The sequence below is a fragment of the Chlorocebus sabaeus genome, chromosome 8 (genome assembly GCF_047675955.1).
Source record: "Chlorocebus sabaeus isolate Y175 chromosome 8, mChlSab1.0.hap1, whole genome shotgun sequence".
Taxonomy (NCBI): domain Eukaryota; kingdom Metazoa; phylum Chordata; class Mammalia; order Primates; family Cercopithecidae; genus Chlorocebus; species Chlorocebus sabaeus.
Window position 1 is genome coordinate 122,808,862 of NC_132911.1, and position 19,747 is coordinate 122,828,608.

A 19,747-nucleotide genomic window follows, 5' to 3' on the forward strand; every position below is an offset into this window, starting at 1 on the left:
ATCCTCCTACATGACCCAAACACATCCTGCCAGGCCCCACCTCCAACGAGGGGGATTACATTTCAACATGAGATTTGGAGAAGACAAACATCAAACCATGTCATCTGCTAACCTAATTTTCATTCAACAGTGGGTTTTCTTTTCCACATAATTTTCATAGTTATTTTGCAGAAGTTGTGAGATTGTTTGTATCTGATCCAGTCAACCAAATGATAGTTTAAACCAGAGGAACCAATGGAAGTTTTTGAGTAGAAGAACACTAGATCTGCTTTTTAGGCAGAGAAATCTCTTAGCAGGGTTGAAAATAGACTGAAGGATATGAGAAGGTCTTAGTGGGACATAAATGAAAGACGAGAGTTGCATTAGGGTTGTTGGAATACAGAGAATGGGGTGCGATAGAGAGGTACTTCAGAAGTAAAACTGGGAGATTATGAGTTCTTAATTGTGTTTCAGTTGCATGTGAACACCAGCGGAAAATTCCAGTCGGCAGTTGGGAATAGATATAAATATTTCTTAGGCATTGTTTTTCTAGAAAAACTAATCACATAGCCCATCATCTTGACTTACAGTTTTTATATTTTGTTTCATTCAGTGTTTGATGATTATCAAAGAGGATACTGCCATTCTCACAGATACTTGAGATGTTCATAGATTGAGATGTTGATATACATAATAATACAGTTATCAAAAGTAATGGCAAAAACTGCAATTACTTTAACACCAACCTAATAACTACATTTAATAACAATACTACACTTTTTCCTTAAATTGGTTTCTAACTCACTTTGTGCTGAAATTAATTTTAGAGAGAATATTGTATGTTACATATACAGAATGTAGTAAATGTTTAGATGCCAAAAGCATAAATCTGCTCTGGGAAGACGCACGCACACACACACACACACACACACACACACACACACACCCAACCCCAAACAGGATGTTGCAAATCTGCACGACAGGATAAGTTCTCACAGAAGCTTTCTTCCCCTTGTTCTCTTCTTTGTACCTCTCTCATTTCTAGTGACTAGATATTCCTCATGGCCCCTTGGATGCTACTGGCATAATGTAATAATGTAATATTCTGGAGTTCTCACTACCTTCTAAACACCCTTCTAAGCTCTTCATGTGCATGACCACATTTACTCCTCACAACAACCCTGTGAGGGAGGCACTTCATTATTCTGACTTACTGATGAGCAAATTGAGGCTTACAGAATTTAAATGGGTTGCTAAAGTCCCATACCCTGTTAGTGATGGAGCCCGGACTTGAACTAAGTGCTTTGATCCCAGATTCTATGCTCTTAACAACTGCATTGCATTGCAGAAGCGTGCCACTTAGTCCCGAATTGATGGGATTTCTCTTTGTTTTTGTTTCTATGGGCCTGGCTGAGAATGCATTTTAATAATGAATGATATGTGAAGGCAGAAGGAAACCTGCCTAACAAACCTTAATGTTGCATTTTTCGTTAAGTACAGTGTTAGTTCCCACCCTCCCACCCCCACCCACTTACTCAAACATGTGATGACTGCAAAGTAAATGCAGACTCCAAGTGATCATTCTTTTTAAGCCAAATAAGCTTGAAAACAAAAAGAAGATACTTTGTAATTCAAATAGGAGAGACTGTAGGATACTTGAAATCCTCAGTTGTCTCCTTTGCTAGGTTGCAATAGAATAGCCAAGAACAATGAATGATAACATTCCATGATGAAATATGACATAGACTTATACATATACATACATATATTTCTGTAATAGTCTGGACATTTTCATCTATTATTTATTGCTTATATTTTTAGATTTTTTTATTTTATTGTCTTTTTTGCAAAGCAATTTTCAAAAGTTCTTTGCATATTACAATATTACTAATTTCTCATATGCTATATATGTATATCTTTCCTTTTATGACCTTTAGATTCTTCTCTAAACAGATTAATTGCAAATGAAAAAAAAATGTTTTTCAATGCAGGTAGGAACTGAAAGACATTTTGATGAACAATGCATAAACAGATTGGACAGGAATAGAAGGTTACGCAGCAGAGAAACTCCTGGGTTGTAATGAGTGTATATAAATTAGCCATTTATCAGAATGTCAGAAAATAATGTGGGAAAGTTCCATTGATGCCAGCCTGTGAAGGTTCACATACTAGACTAATTAGTCTGAAGTGGCCTATAAACACAGAAGAACTGTTGAAACATTTTGAATTGGGCAGTAGTATGATGAAAATATGATTTAATAAAGATTAATTTGCAAGATAGTTGGGAAAAGTAAAGTTCAGATTCAAGGAAACCAATATTTCAAGAAGTATTTATTGAACAGACACTAATCTAGGCACTTGAGATACATCAATGAAAATCTTTAGGAATCACCTGTAAGGAACAGGGTTACAGCATAAAGACAGAAAGGCATAAAATAACAGCAGCAGGGATGGGAGGAAAAAGAAAGACAGAGTGAACATATGAAAATTAAGAGTCAAGATGAGAGTGAGGAAGCTGATTTGGGTACCGAGCCTTGGAAATTAGACCATGACTGTAATATTGAGAGACAAAGGTAAATTGGAAGAAGAAACAAGAATATGCAGTGGATAGAAGCAGTAGAGGCAGTGGTGTGTGTATTTGCCGCCTGGGCTGCCTTATGAGATTATTGGCCATCAGCACAGACCTCCCAGCAGGCTGGAGTCGATCCATTAATCAGCCATTATTGAGAAAGACATTTCAATCAATTACAAACTCATTTGACTGTATTGTCATTAAGCTCACATTTATCTACCTTGTCTTTAAGGATGTTACTCCTTTTATTTTGAAAACAATTATTGAGCAATCACCTATTTACAGATTCTCAGATTCTGTGCCAAGTGCTAGGAATACAGTCTATCATCGCTGACCTGTCTCATCACCTATGACACAATGCAATAGGACGCTGTAAAGTGAGAGGGGATTACCCTCCAGGGAGTTAGTTTAGTTCTGACCATTGAAGAGGGAGATGGAACTAGGAAAATCTGTACTGAGAAGACTCCTTGGGAAAGGAGGTAACACGTGAGCTGAACTGACAAGGTCCAGGGAGTTCAACAGAAGACAAAAATCCACATAAAATTTCATTGGCAAAGACATTTTAGCACCAGCTTGCCCTCATATAAGGACAAATTTGTATTTTAGCTTATTTTCTTTGTATTTACCTTATAATATAAGTTTATTCTGGTGGAGCTCAGTCTAAAGGATCCTATTTACTTCTTTTTGACAAAGAATACTGGAGAATTTGAAGTGTGGGCAGGTAGGGTTAGGTGTTTCCTCCTTTGTGCTCCCACAGCAGGGACTGTCAGCATTTATCACAGTAATTATCTCCTTTTTTGTCCATCTTCTCCTGAGGCTTTGACCTCTTCCTGGGAAGGAACCTCTCCTAATCATTATCAAGTGACTGTATTAGTACAGAAGTTTGTGTTGCCAAGTGACAGAGGTCAACACAAACCAAACTTACACTGGTCAACCAAACACACAGAGAAAAGCAGGGGAATTCATAGACTCAAGTAACAGGAAGGGATTCAAACTGAGTTAGGTCCAGCTGCTCAAGTCACGTCTTCTGGGCGGAGTCTTCACACCATTCTGCTTTCCTCTATAATGGCTGTAATGTGGGTTCTCTCCTAATGGTGTCAAAATAGATTCAGATTCTTCAATGATAGTCTATCCTCTCTGAGACTCCTGCAGAAAAAGCAAGTCTCCATTTTTGAAAGTTCGAAATAAAATCCTCAAAATGAGACTTGTGGGCTCTTATTGGGTCACACGTGAATTGCTGAATGAATTATGGATATGGTCTAAACCATATGGATTGAGAATGAGTAAGTGTGATTTCCTACAGAAAACTGTGGAGCTGTTACCTGAAGCCCAGGGAGTGGATACCAAGAAAATGAAAGCAAAAAAACGCTCACTATGGTTGCAATATTTATGCATCAGTGAGAGCACATTCCATGCAAGGGGCTCTTTGATGAATTTTACCATCCATAATCTTACTTAATCTTTAGGTAACTCCATAAGAAAAGGGTCATCATCCCCATTTTCCCGGATAGGAAACTAAAGCAGGAAGGTTAATTATTTAGTGTAAAATTTAATGTAAGTTTAAATAATTTATCAAATAATTTAACAAATTACTTAATAAAATTATTAAAATTAAATAATTTATTAAATTCAGTTATCTATTACATTAAAATGTAAGTATAAATTATTTAGTATAAGATTAAATAGCTGTTAGACAGGAAATTCAGGAGTTGAGCCTAAGTACGTGTGACTATAAAATTCCTATTTTGTCCATTGTTCTGAGCTTTCAGAGGGAACTTGAATGAGTGCCCTGTCTGCCAATACACACATGGTTCCTAAAGGTGGAGTTCCTTGGCAAATCGCATCTTTGTAAGGAGTTGCCATCTTTCTTATCAGAATCTTCCTGAGACAGTTTTTCCCCTTAAAGACACATACTTTTCTACGGACTAAGATGCAGTCGGTTCTTTTTAAACCATATCTTTACTTTAAGCCAATAATAAACAACATTTTTGAATGCTTTAAATGTGTTAGGAAAAGTGCTAATTGTTTTATGTGAAAAATCTCATTTCCTGCACGTTCAACATAAGATAATGTTAGGATACCGTATTAGCCTGTTCTAACCTTGCTAATAAAGACATGCTCAAGACTGGGTAATTTATGAAGGAAAGACATTTAATTGACTCAGAGTTCCACATGGCTGGGAAGGCCTCGCTATCATGGTGGAAGAGCAAGGGACGTCTTACACGGTGGCAGGCAAGTAGAGAGCATGTACAGAGGAGCTCTTCTTTATAAAACCATCAGATCCCATGAGACTTATTCACTACCACAGGAAGAGTATGGAAAAGACCTGCCCCCATGATTCAATTATCTTTCCCCAGGTCCCTCCCATGATGCATGGGAATTTTGGAAGCTACAATTCAAGATGAGATTTGGGTGGGAACACAGCCAAACCATATTAGACAGAATCTCAGAAAAATCTCTTAGAAGACCCTTGACCCACTATCATGTACTTATTTTTTTTTTCTATTCCCGAGAAGCACACTGTTGTTTATTTGTTCTTGAGCAACGTTGCCAGGGTCTGAGCCTCCATTTTCCACAGATAACCTGCCTCACAACAATGATGGTTGCAAACCTATAATGTCTACAAATCAGTCTTCATTCAAAATCCATGCTTGCTTGCTTTTTATGTTTTTATTAAAAGAAATACAAAGAAAGCTTCCCCTAAATTTCCATCACAAAGTTATTAAAGTAAATCGAAGTAGCATGGGTCTCAAAGTGAGGGAGCAACCCCCAGGATGGGAGACTCTAGAACAGGTAAGCATTCTAGTTATTTCCAATTATAGATAAGAAAATGGGAGCACTGAGAGTTTAAATATCATAGCTAAGTTCACAGGGCTGATAAGCAATGTGATTAAGATTTGACTCCCGAATATGCAAGGTCAAGACCCTCTCCAGGGTTTCATCAATATGTCATCCTAACTTTCCAGGAATGACTCCCTTCTGTGAATCACCAGTGGAAATTTTTAGTCTTCCAACAACGCTGTCCAAAGCAATTTCTTGATCTATTAGTTCTTTCAAAAGAGAAAATGGAATTATTTGTCATGATTTGTTTTCAAAGGATTTAGGCTTACTCCTCTGAATGTCTACTTCTCTTCTAAGTACTCATTTCTTCCTTGTATGAGATTATATATAGCACAGCAGTGTGGGCTTGAGATGAACAAGATCACAGAAGTCTATCAAGGTGACTTTTTCAAATGCCTACAGCCCTTTAAAAAGCAAGATTGATATAACGATAATATGTTTATATGGGAGTTTGTTCTTACTCTTCAGAATCACTCACTGAAGTACTTAAGGGAGATATGTTCCTGTCTATAATTTACTTTTTAAAAAAATATATAGCAAAAATAAATACATGATGCAATGACAATGTGCAGAGTGGTAAATCTCAGTAATGGGTTTTTATCTTTAATTATGTGAAAAAGTTTTACAATAAAGGGTAAAAAAACATACAGCCCAGTAAAAGAGTAAGTAATGATTATATAATAGAGATTGAGGCAGTGAATATGAAGAAATAATCACTTATCTACTTCTATTCTCATTAAAGCAGACACTGATGAGTTTTTCAACTGAGCCAGGCATGGTGTTGAACACTTTTCATCCACTGTCTCCATTAATCCACAGCAATCCTATGAGGTTGGGACTATTCTCTCCATTTATGGAAGAGAAAACTGAGATTTGAAGATACGAAATGGATTGTTCCAGAGTACTCTTAACCAAGGCATTGCACTTTCTTTACGTTAGGGAAAGCTGTGCAGAAGTGGCTGACTTGAAAGAATTCAGGATAGCCAGGAATGGGCAGGTTGGGTAGGTGAAGGCACCAAGGGAATGTTAAATGGGTGAATGGGGAGAAGGCAAACAATAGCAGGTCCCAATGAGGCCTGAAGACTTCAGTGAAGTGATGAGGTTGAGATTGGAGAAGTAAAAGTACTAGGGAGTGGTCTGTTTTATGACTCTACTGGTACATGTCATGTATGTAAGAGGTATGGGGCATAATTGATGACTACTGAAATTTCCAAGAATGAGGATACAATTGGCATAGATGGGAAGAAAATGTAAGTAGGAGTGGGAAGGATATGTTTTAGGCAGGAGTTCTTGCCTTCTTAAGAAAGCACAACATACCACCTATTCCATTCAATTCTTTTATTTTAATTATTTTTTTTTTTTAGATGGAGTTTCGCTCTGTCACCCAGGCTGGGGTGCAGTGGCACAATCTGCAACCTCCGCCTCCTGGGTTCAAGTGATCTCCTGCCTCAGCCTACCAAGTAGCTGGGATTACAGAAACCTGCCACCATGCCCAGCTAATTTTTATATTCTTAGACGGGGTTTCACCATGTTGGTCAGGCTGTTCTTGAACTCCTGACTTCAAGCAATTAACCCTCCTCAGCCTCCCAAAGTGCTGAGATTACAGGCATGAGCCACTGTGCCCAGCCTATCCCATTCAATTCTAAGGCTGATCAGGAGAAAGGTTACTAACAACTCCCCAGTCTATAAGATTGTTTTGACAATGGGAAAAGGACTTTAATTAATTATTTTTAGCCTCTCCAAAACAATTCACAACTTTTCAATAAGTATTTTCCTTTAAGTAAACGGTACTGGCCTGGGTTCCAACTAGAATTCAATTTTAAAAGATTTTTTGCTAATTGCGGGGGGAAAGTCCTATCTAAGAAAATGTGGTCAAATGTGTACTCTGTTGGAATTCTGCTGGTGGCTTGGAGAGGGGGTGTGAGCAAAGCAAATCATTTTTGTAAAATTGAAATTAATTCATTTCAGTTTATAGCTTTTCACTAATTTTCAAATACAAGTGGCTATTTCTAAATGAAGTAAAATAGTCCAAATTGTCCTACTCATCTAATAAATATAAAAACAAACAACTGTGAGCCAGGTTGGGGGGCCCTAGCCAAAGCTTGCTTTTACATCTCCCTTCTGTTCTCGTTAAAGCAAGTACCAAAGATCAAACAAACCCAGGACCCACGCTGAAGGCTAGGGCTCAAGTTGTTTACTTCATCTCTACCCGCAGCCTGCTTGGCCACCAGGCTGGGATGCAGTCACATGGGTCAAAGAATAATAAATAATCCTATTTCACCCTCCCAGATCTCCATCAATAGCCACCAGGGAGCAGTAGATGACTAAGTCACTCACCCGGGTGCCTCCAGTTAGACACTTGCTTGAAAATGAATGGGAAAGCTTATAGAAGGGGAAGAAGGAAGGAGAAAGAATAATGGCACCAATAAGTCACATCTGTGTGGCATTTTGATTCTCAAAGGGCTTCACATACATGCTTGTTTTTGATCTTGCCTTTTCATGAGCAGGACGCGCATCACTAGTCCCATTGTACAGAAGAGCAATCCAAGACCCAGAAATGCTAAGGCAGGAATTTGCTCTAAATCATCCAGCTTGTTCAGAACATGGGCTAGGAGGACAGATGACCCCAGTTTAAATCCTGGCTTTACCACTTATGAGCTATGTGGCCTGGATGTTACTTCACCTCTCTGTGACCCCATTTCCTCTTCTGTAAAATGGAGCAAAGGATAGTACACATCTCAAAGCTTGCCGTGGGAATCAAACGATAGATTGTATGTCAAGTGCTGAGAACATTTTTGGCACAAAGTATTTGATAAACAGTATTATTATATTTGTAGAATGTCTTATGGTTCACACAAAGTGTACTCAGTTCAACTACATTTATTAAACACCAGAGCCAGGCACTGTGCTAAATTCTGGAGATGCTAGAATAAATCGCTTATGATCCCACCATGCTTTGGGTCACAGGGAGATGTAAGAGATAAGTGAAGATACACCAACACATTTGGTATAAAGTGTTATTTTTAAGCCACAAAGGTAATTAGAGGGAGAATTTAACCCAGTCTGGGAGTATTAGAAAGGACTTCCTGAAGGAAAATACTTTTCTAGCTTTACCTTTGCTAAACACCCTCTGGGGAAAAAAAGTGTAATTTTTGTCTATTCTATGAATGCATGAAAAAAAGCTCAGAAAAGTTAAAGGACTTCCCAAAGTCCCTCAGTGAATGACAAAGTGGTGTCTCAGTTATGCTATCCTATCCCTATCCCAAGGAAACATTTCCTGTGAATAAAGTCATTAAGGAATAAGTTGGGTTTTTTTCTTTTCTCCCATTATCTTTCTTGTAGAAAAGGAAACAAAAACTATCACTCTTTCTGCAACTCCCCTCTTCTCCCTGAAAAATTTGACAGAATGCCAAATTCTGTAAAATCCACTATCTGCTAAGAGTTACAGAACCTAGGCCAAAAGATACAACTGTATACCATGAGGATTCTAGAGGGATAGAAATGTACATGTTGTTGAATCCTCATTTGACTACTAAAAAGCTCTATGACAATAGGCAAGCAACTTAACCACATAGTCTCATTTTTTTTCATTCATAAAATAGAGCAATAAGAGTTTCCATCTCCTAGAATTGCTATGATGACTACACGTCAAGTCCTTAGCTTGACTAATTGCTCAATAGACATTCACTGTTAACTTTAGCTAGAAAAATGTCATCTAGAGGAGGATCACTTGAGTCCAGGAGGTTGAGGCTGCAATGAGCTGTGTTCACACCACTGCACTCCAGCCTGGGTGACAAAGAAAGACACTGTCAGAAAGAAAGAAAGAGAGAGAGAGAGAAAGAAGGAAGGAATAGTGTGAACGAAGGATAGTGGGAAGGAAAAAAGGAAGGAAGGAACAAATGAAGGAAGGGAGGGAGGGAGGGAGGGTGGGAGGGAGGGAGGGAAAGAAAAGGAAAAGAAAAGAAAAGAAAAGAAAAAAACAAAAAGAAAAATGTCATCTAGTTCACCTAATTCTCCCCTCTGGTCTGACCACAGATATCACCTGTGCATTCTTTTTTTTTTTTTTTTTTTTGAGACGGAGTCTCGCTCTGTCGCCCAGGCTGGAGTGCAGTGGCCGGATCTCTCAGCTCACTGTAAGCTCCGCCTCCCGGGTTCACGCCATTCTCCTGCCTCAGCCTCCCTAGTAGCTGGGACTACAGGCGCCCGCCACCGCGCCCAGCTAGTTTTTTTGTATTTTTTAGTAGAGACGGGGTTTCACCGTGTTAGCCAGATGGTCTCGATCTCCCGACCTCGTGATCCGCCCGTCTCGGCCTCCCAAAGTGCTGGGATTACAGGCTTGAGCCACCGCGCCCCGCCTGTGCATTCTTTTTTGAAAACCATCCTAGGAGGCATTTATAGCTTCCTTTGTGAAGTATTTCAATGTCTGATCAATCTCACAACCTGGAAATCCAACTCTTCCACACATTGTGCTTGCTTTCATTTAAAATCTCAACATTCTGCACTCAGAAAAAATAAAAATAAAAAGAAGGAAAATCTCTGGTGGTGTTTTTTTCCTGGATAAATCAATGAACAACACAAGTTTCTCACACTCAAATTGTCTAATCCCAAGAACTTCATTTTTGTCTTTAGAAGGTTTTATTTCTCCTCCTTTCCTCTGCTGATGGACAGGGCTTTTTCATGCCCTGAGATTGCTGTGGTGATAATGCAGGTATCTGGTCATAATATCGTGTATGTTGTGCTCTTTGTTTTCAAAGCACATTCACATGCTCACCTTGTTGATCCTAAAACAACTGAGTGAGGTGTGGAGAGCAGATACTTTCCCCACATTTAGGAAAGGAAGCATAAAGGGAACAAAAACAGCAGCCATCATTGCTAAGCACTGATTGTATCCCAGGTGTTCTATTTCTATTGTCTCATTTGACCTACCTAAAAGCCCACTCCAGTAGGTGTTATTAGATCCATTTGCTGGAGAGAAAAGTGAGACTCGGGGAAGTTCTGTACTCAAATTTCTCCAGATAGTGAGTGGTGGAGCTGAGACTTCAGTCAAATCTGTCCTAGTCCAAAGTCAATACACTCAATCACTGGCCTGTTGAAGATTTGTTCAACCCATCGGTGACTAATATGGCATTAAAATCCAAGACCCCTGATTTTCAGTCTGGGCACTGTTCATTAAACCATTCATTCAATCTTTAATTCTTCAAGGTGCTGGAGCTACAGTTGCGTATGATTAAGACAGTTGCCACTCACAGAAAACTGCTTTGTGGCTTCCCCATCTCTAGTCTCCTGTTCTTAGCTTCCTAGGTCATGCCTACAATTTTGGGGTTCCCAAGCATGCAGTCAGAGAGTAATAAGTTATGTCTACCTCTCTGTGTGTGTGTGTGCATGTGTGTAAGTTTTATGTTTATTGTCCATCAAGAATTTGCTAGATTATACAGCAAGAATAAAGATTTGTCAGGCCAAACATCTCAATTCGGCAATAGGGATATTTCTTCAAACGTAGAGTTGGATGTGGAGAAAAGTAAAAAATAAAATATACTGGAAGTTTCTTCCTTTCACCTGAGTGTCAAGTCAGTGTGAACATATGTCCATACTCACAGCTGGGTTGTGAGGCAAGCACTGAGCTGAGGGAAGGAGTGTAACCATCTCCACCTTCCCCTGGGAGAATGTGGTCATGTAACTATTCGAGATGCTTCATTATGTCTCATTTTCTGTTTCAAAAGGAGATGATGGTGAAAAAGGAGATCCAGGAGAAGAGGGAAAGCATGGCAAAGTGGGACGCATGGGGCCGAAAGGTAACTAAAATGATGTGAAACTGACATTTTAATATCATAATTGCTCTTCTTTCTCTCCTGGCCCTTGCCCTGGAAATTAGCAGCTTTCATAATGCCCTCTGCCCCAGCAATGCCTGAAATATATTTCACACATGAATTAACCCACCATCTGAATGCCCCTCTGAGATTACCTGTCAACAAGACTCTGAGTTTCTCAAGTTGCATTCTTAGGGCTGGCTGATGTGGGACACTGGGAGCCCTAGGGAAAAGCAGTCTCTGAGAATATTAAGAAACGATGTGTTATAGAGCTGTGTTCGTACCTGTGTCTCCCTTCTAAAGCCACTGCTAAGCAGCATTTTTTTTTAAGCTGGCGTAGAGTTTAAGGAGGAAGATAAAAAGAAACAAAAAGAGCTACCTGATTCATTGATCTATTCATCTTTCCCCAAGATCTCTTTATTTCTTTAATTTCCCCCCCCACCTGCCCTTTTCATAATACAAAAGAATAACACAGTGGGGAAATGGTGGGGTATGGGAGAAGTGGGATTAAAGATGAAGAGAGTAACACAGAGGTGATTAGGAAGTGTCTTCACTCACGAAGCTGGGCATTGGCCTTACCAAAATATAGCTTCTGGGTTGTGATGTGTTTGTGTGCACCTTCTGAACACTTAAAATATTTCTCGTCAACTGCGAGAAGAGGGCTGCCCTAGACCACTTATTTTTAAATCTTGAATAATTTAAAAGGAAGAGAGACTCACAGACCTGTGAGACCTCAATTTGGGAAATGCTGACTTAAACCTGTCTATAAATATGAATGTCAATTACAAAATTATTCTTAGAAAATAAAGATTTTTAATTGGCAATTTTTTTTAGATTTTTATAAAAAGAAATAATATTGGAAGAGCTCAGTGATTCCTGACTGTAGTTTTTTGAAAGAAATTTCAGCAGGACCGTGTCTGATGTTTCTTTGATCATTAGGTTTTATGACTGCACGTTCCCCACCCTGTTTTTAAGTGGCACGATTGTCAAATCTTGTTTTAAAAGACAGAAGAAATAGAATTCCAAAAGGAAGACAGAATGTAGCTAAAGAAGAAAAAAAACAGAATTGAGTCAAGAATACTTTCACTCGGCCCTTCTCTAACCTTACTTTTAAACATCCTCTGCCATAGTCCTTCCAGAAATACTACATCAGCAAGTATTTTAATATCATCATGTCCATAGTATATATTCATACTCACTCACATGCTAATTTTAATACATACACTGTAAGTCTGTTAAACTAGACAATAGAGCACGGGATATATATTAGCTATCACTGGCAGAAGAATACACTTTTTGGTATTTCTTTCAAGTGAATATCACATTAGCCACGTTTCAAGGGAAGATAAAACCTTATGATAAAAAGATAACATGTTTGCTTTTCAGGAATTAAAGGAGAACTGGGTGATATAGGAGATCAGGGCAATATTGGCAAGACTGGGCCCATTGGCAAGAAGGGTAAGTTGCATCTTACTATTCTCCAGTAGCAATTCAAAGCAAATTGAGGCTGGGTGCAATGGCTCACACCTGTAATCCCAACACTGGGAGACCAAGGTAGGAGGATACCTTGAAGGCAGGAATTCAAAATCAGTCTGGACAACAGAGCAAGACCCAGTCTCTACAAAAAAAAAAAAAAAAATTTAATTAGCTGGGCATGGTGGCACACAACCATAGTCCCAACTACATAGGAGGCTGAGGTAGGAGGATCGTTTGAGCCCAGAAGTTTGAGTCTGCAATGAACCATGATCACACCACTGCACTCCAGCCTGGGTGACAGAGTAAGGCCCTGTCTCTAAAATAAATAAATAAATAAATAAATAAATAAATAAATAAATAAAGCAAATTGAGGATACCCTTAATTGTTTTAAGGTGTTTTGTATCATGAAAATACCTCCTTTTTCTTCTTTTAAGTTAATAATTTTGTCTTCATAGTTTGTCTCTTTCTTCCATATATAAGCAATGTATCTCACAGCTCAAAAAAAAAAAAAAATGAAACAAGATTTTGGAAACAGAATCAAGCATCAAGGTCTGATAGTCTTTATGTTGAATCATCTCCTGGGATCTACTTGTTGGCTACAAATCCTTGCTATGATCAAAACGATACACGATTATTAATAAAATACAAAGTAGGCAGAGGACAGTAAAATTTTCTATTTTAATCTGAGTGGATTAACCAAAAATTCTGTGCCTATGATCTATTAACAGGATAGAAACTTGGAGCATATATGTAGATACCCATTTGTTTTCAGTCATGTCCTGATTTTTTTTTTTTTTTTTTTGAGATGGAGTCTCACTCTGTCACCCAGGCTGGAGTGCAGCGGTGGGATCTCGACTCATTGCAACCTCTGCCTCCCAGGTTCAAGCAATTCTCCTGCCTCAGCCTCCCAAGTAGCTGGGACTACAGGTGCCCACCACCATGCCCACCTGTGTTTTTTATATTTTTAGTAGAAACAGGGGTTTCACTGTGCTAGCCAAGATAGTCTCTATCTCCTGACCTCAGGTGATCTGCCCACCTCGGCCTCCCAAAATGCTGAGATTACAGGCATGAACCATCGCACCTGGCCCTGATCTTATACATCATTAAAGCCTGAATATTAGAAAACAGAGACAGTCACCTCTGTATTGTCTAAGCATTCCTTCCCTATCCTCCTCTCACAAAGCCCCACAATGGTAGCAGGTTCTAATTGCTCCTGATATTCAGTAATTTAAGCAAGCATTGTTTTACTTAGTTTAGAGATACAAAACTGAATGAACATATAATTTTATTCCAAGAGATCCATAGACTATTCAGGAAGATAGAACTTTCTTAAAAAGAATTAGAGGCCTGGCACAGTGGCTCTCGCCTGTAATCCCAACACTTTAGGAGGCTGAGACGGGTGGATCACCTGAGGTCAGGAGTTTGAGACCAGCATGGCCAAGATGGCAAAACCCCATCTCTACTAAAAATACAAAAATTAACTCAGTGTGGTGGTACATGGCTGTAATCCCAGCTACTCAGGAGGCTAAGGTACAAGAATCGCTTGAACCTGGGAGGAAGAGTTTGCATTCAGCCAAGATCATGTCACTGAACTCCAGCTTGGGACATAGAGTGAGACTCCATCTCAAAGAAAAAAAAAATAATTATAATACTGAATAACATGACTACCCCAGGACTCATATTGGAGAGTAAGGCAAGATTGATATGCAAAAGAACAGACATAGGTCTTGAAGAATAGTAACATTATGGAGATAGGCAAAAGGCACTAGAGAGAGACGCAAGAGATGCTTGTACAAAAAAAGATTAGAGGAAGCTCAGTCCCATGGGTAATATAATTTCTGTAGCCTTGATGTACCCTCCATCTTTTTGTAAATGCTTGAGCAGCTGCATAACTAAGCATGTGGCTTACTTGTCCAGCAGTATGTCCTTGTGGGCAGGTTGACAGACTGTAGTCTGAGCTTAGGCTGTGGCCTCTCTCTTCCCATCCTGTGGCTCAGTACTCCCTCTCTCTCCATTCTCCAACTCACTCATTTGAGATATTCCCTTCAGCCTGCATTCAGAGACAGGGATGAAAGGCAGTGCCACTGAAGAGAAATTGCTATGGGTGTTTCTGATCTGGTGGGTTATAGCGTGTATTTCCCTGTGGTTGAAATCCTTATAGCTAGGGAAGAGCCATGTGAGCTTCCCATGGTTTAGAAGTCCTGCCGCAGTGTGTATCTGTGATGGTTTTACCATGAAGAGTCCTCACGTGTTTCAGTCCTTCCCAAGACGCAGATAAAAGCCACAGCAATAGGTTCACTTGGTCACATACCTCGATAAAATTTGTGAAGAAAGACAGATTCACCTCAAATGATTAAAATAGTGCTCCTTAACATTTTTTAAAGTTACTACTCCCCTAACAAGGTTTTAAGATGTATTTCTTTTCTAATTGCCCTTCCCCATAAATTTTTAATACCACCCACGGATGATATATTTATTTAGGTATTCTGTGTATGTTTGTGCTTTATATATTTTTAAAAGAGTACAATTCCATTTCCTAAAAACTAACTTGTGCATCTTTAAGTGATATTGCCCCATTGAAAAAGCACAGGTCAAGACTGCTCTCTCCTTCTGCTCCAGCTTCCCTCATCATCCTTCTTGTACTGGGCAGTTGTGGAGTGGATACAAGAATCTTGGGAGCTAGCAAAGAGGAGCTTGAGGGAGAAATGTTTACTTTGGAGTTAATGAGATATCTTTACATAGTTTGATGTGACTTCCATTTATACTTATTGCTAGCAATTCCAATGCATAAATAGATTCCAAGAATACTCCTACCACTTACTATGCAGCTCTATCAAAGCCAGCATGCAAAGTGCTGAGCCAGAGGTCAGATCATCATACCAATGTGTCCTGGGGCATGCAGCCCACGAAACGTGCAGGTTGTGGAAAAGAAGCAATGGTTGAAATATACAGGGCCAGAGCTAGTCTGTGGAAAAAAAAAGTTTCCAAATCTAACAGCTTATATATGAAAACTATAGCGTATATTCTCAAAATTGACAATATTATTAATTGACATATATTACCAATAACAAGTTGTAATGGTGAAAGAAAAATCTGACACTACTACTAATAAAGACAAAATTCAGACTTCTGCTATAGGCCATGACGGATTTGCCTGCCTTACATTAATCCTTCTGCTAAGTATGACTAGCTGGGTCTAGAAAAAAATTTAAATACATATTTGAAGGTATGACAGTGCAACTAAAATGAATAGAACTTTAGGGGCCATGATCTGGAGGAGAAGGGAATCATATTAAGGCAAGTGATGCATTCTGTACTACCTTCCTTCCAAGTCATTCACCAGTTCGTAAGTGGGGCAGCCCTAAGTGGCTAAGAGGCTTGAGCAGAAAGTTACTGAAACTGGATTCATATTCAAGGCCTGTCAAAGAGGAGTGGTCCAGGAAATGTCCCTATATTCCCAGTTAGAACTCCAGAAATACTACTTCAGAAAACACTTAATTAAACCTATACCTATTCATGTTTTTAAAAACTATTAGCAAATTAGAAATAGAAGGAAACATAATTTGTAAAGGAATACCAACAACAACAAAAATCTACTTAAAAATGATACTCCATAATAAAATACTGAACACTTATCTCCTGAGACTGAGAATTAAATTAGCATAGCCCTCTATCAGCAATTCTAATCAACATTATGTGTGAGGTTCTAACTACACCAAAAAAATGAAAGAAAAATAAAAATCGTAATAATTGAAAATAAAGGAATTTGAGCATTATTTGTGGAGAACATGATTGTATACTTAGAAAGTACAAAAGAATCTATAGATAATCTATTTGTATTGATACATTTTTTAGATGGCTTGACATACAAAAATCAATTTTGTTTCTATATAGAAACAATTTAAAAAGAGACCATTTATAATAGTGTCAAAATAAGTAAATATGTAAAAATGAATCCAACAAAAGTTACAAGCCCTCCACAATAAACTCCACATAATGACAATGAAAGAAATTAAAGAATATCTAAGGTAATGAAGGTAAAACTATGTTAATGGGTTCAGAGACTCAATATTGTCGATATGCCAGTTCTCTCCCAAATTGATCCATTGACTCAATGCTACCTCAGTCAAAATCCCAGAAGTGGGCCAGGCGTGGTGGCTCATGCTTTTAATCCTATCACTTTTGGAGGCCAAGGCGGATGAATCACCTGAGGTCAGGAGTTTGAGACCAGCCTGGCCAACATGGTGAAGCCCCGTCTCTACTAAAAATACAAAAATTAGCCTGGTGTGGTGGTGCATGCCTGTAATCTCAGCTACTTGGAAGGCTGAGGTGGGAGAATCACTTGAACCTGGGAGGCAGAGGTTGCAGTGAGCCGAGATTCCAGCACTGCACTCTAGCCTGGGCAACAGAGTGAGACTCTGTCTCAAAAAAAAAAAAAAAAAAAAAAAAAAAAAAAAAAAAAAAATTCCTAGAAGTGTTCTTTTAGAAATTGATAAGCCAATTCAAAATGTATGTGTAAATGAAAATGACCAAGAATACCCAAGACAATCTTGAAAAATGAAAAATAAAAACAAAGGTAGAAGACTTAAATTACTGAGTTTGAGTTTATACATTGATTAGGAAACTAAACCATTAGAATAGTGTAATTTCATGAAGAGATAGACAAATGAATTAATAGGAAGAGTCCAGAAACAGACTACCAAACTTGATTTATGCAAAGTTGACACTATTTTGTAATGGAAGTCACAAGCTAATCAATATATAGTACTGAGTTATTGGTTATTAATGAATAAAAATAATAATCTCGATCCCATATTTAACACTGTACCTAAAATCAATGGTTTATAGATCTAAATTTGGTGGTAAACCCAAATCTGAGAGACCTAAATTTGAAAGGTAAAGCAATAATGCCTCTGGAAGTTAATATAGAGGTCTATATTTTTGATTGTATGGTAACCAACACATTTTTAAACAGGATATGACAAAGACTAACCACGTAAGAAAAACTAACAAATTGAAGTCTATCAAAATAAAGAACTTCTGGCCAGATACAGTGGCTCATGCCTGTACTCCCAGCACTTTGGGAGGCCAAGGCAGGCAGGTCACCTGAGATCGGGAATTCGAGACCAGCCTAGCCAGCATGGCGAAACCCCATCTCTACTAAAAATGCAAAAATTAGCTGGCTATGGTGGTGGCGTATGCCTGTAATTCCAGCTACTTGGGAGCCTGAAGTGGGAGAATCACTTGAACCAGGGAGGCGGAGATTGCAGTGAGCAAAGATCACGCTGCTGCACTCCAGCCTGGGCAACAGAGTGAGACTCCATCTCAAAAATAAAATAAAATAAAGAGCTTATATTCATTAAAAGATACTTCTCAGAGAACAAAAAAGGAAACCACAGAGTTGGCTATGTGCTACCTTTGTATTCAATAAAGGGCTTATACAAATCAGTAAGAAAAATAACTGACAACCCAAAAGAATAAAAAAGGTCAAAAGAATAGTCACTTAACAAAAGAACATATTCAGATGATCAATAAATATATTAAAAAGTGTCAGCCTCATCAGTGTGATGGAAATTTGACTAAACTATGATAGTACTGCATACTAACCAAAATGGCTAAAATAAAAATGACTGACAATATCTAGTGTTGACAAGGATGTGGAACAACTGAAACTCTCATACTTTGCTTCACCATACCATGGAAATAAATATACTATTTCTTTTTTTTTTTTTTTTTTTTTTTTGAGACGGAGTCTCGCTCTGTCGCCCAGGGTGGAGTGCAGTGGCCGGATCTCAGCTCACTGCAAGCTCCGCCTCCCGGGTTCACGCCATTCTCCTGCCTCAGCCTCCCGAGCAGCTGGGACTACGGGCGCCCGCCACCTCGCCCGGCTAGTTTTTTGTATTTTTTTAGTGGAGACGGGGTTTCACCATGTTAGCCCATGTTGGGATGGTCTCGATCTCCTGACCTCGTGATCCGCCCGTCTCGGCCTCCCAAAGTGCCGGGATTACAGGCTTGAGCCACCGCGCCCGGCCAATAAATATACTATTTCAATATGCAAAAAAATGAATGAAGATATGGACACAGTATTGGGGAAAATATTCTATACAGAAAAAAACCTATATGCCAAATGGTTCTATTTATAGAAATTTCAACAACATGAAAATTTATGGCTTGAAAACTTATAACACAGTTCTAAGTCAGTATGGTGATCTTTAGAAAGGAGAGCTATAATAATCTGCAGATGACACAAAAGCAGCTGCTTGAGGATCTTGGTATTGGTTACATGGGTATTTTATTCTGTACAAAGTCATCAAGCTGAATCTTTGTGTTGGCAAACTTTTCTTTGTGGTTTTTTTTCAGTAAGCGAAGTTTAATAAAATAATTTTTGGTTAACTGTGCTAAGGGAAAGAGTATTATCTGACTACATTATCCCTCTATCATCTCTTAAAAATGATATTAGAAATTTGTGGACAGATAAAGTAGCAATATGAATGCAGCCAAACATACATAGCTAATAATTATGAATAAAAGTGTTTTCAAGGCACAATAATCCATTTATTGATTAAAATATTATGATGTTTAGTGAATTTCATAATGTGCCATTGGTCTACTTTTAAAATTTAGTGGTTTGTTTTTGTTTCTTATGATAGATATTCATTTTTACAACCACTTTTCCATTTTTAATTTTGTATCTTTTTTCAAAGAAGTCCCTTCAAATTGTATAAGCTTCAGATAAAATGCATCATGGATCCGTCCCTATCTGTATCAACTTCCTTAAACTAGTGGTTAAAGAAACAGAAAGGTATAGCCGGAAAGTGGGATGTTGGACTTCAAGATTTTTTAGATGCAGCTATGCTAAATGTGATTAAGATCTCATCTATGTCTTGTATTGCTCTGTGGAGATAGCAGAAGTGGAGGGAGAGGGTAAGTCGCTGCCATGAGTAAGTCCAGAACTGAAGAACTTCTTTTTTAATGATCATTCTAGATTTTGCACTTCCCTGGATTTAGATGTGTAAGTCTTGATGGGATTCCATCTAGAAGAGTTAAAGCTAATGATCTTAAGCACAGTCT

General features: G+C 38.5%; 1 protein-coding gene across 4 annotated transcripts in view; it reads left to right on the plus strand.

Moving 5' to 3' along the window:
* COLEC10 (collectin subfamily member 10) overlaps positions 1–19,747 on the plus strand; it is a 199,843-nt gene that overhangs the window by 168,094 nt on the left and 12,002 nt on the right. For all 4 annotated transcript variants that reach the window (XR_498706.3, XM_038000193.2, XM_073018327.1 and 1 more), the window contains exons 2-3: positions 11,113–11,184; positions 12,586–12,657. Coding sequence is in view for 3 of the 4 variants with exons in the window: in XM_038000193.2 (XP_037856121.1) it covers positions 11,113–11,184; positions 12,586–12,657 (144 nt within the window). In the remaining variant the exon portion in view is untranslated. The remainder of the gene's footprint in view (positions 1–11,112; positions 11,185–12,585; positions 12,658–19,747) is intronic.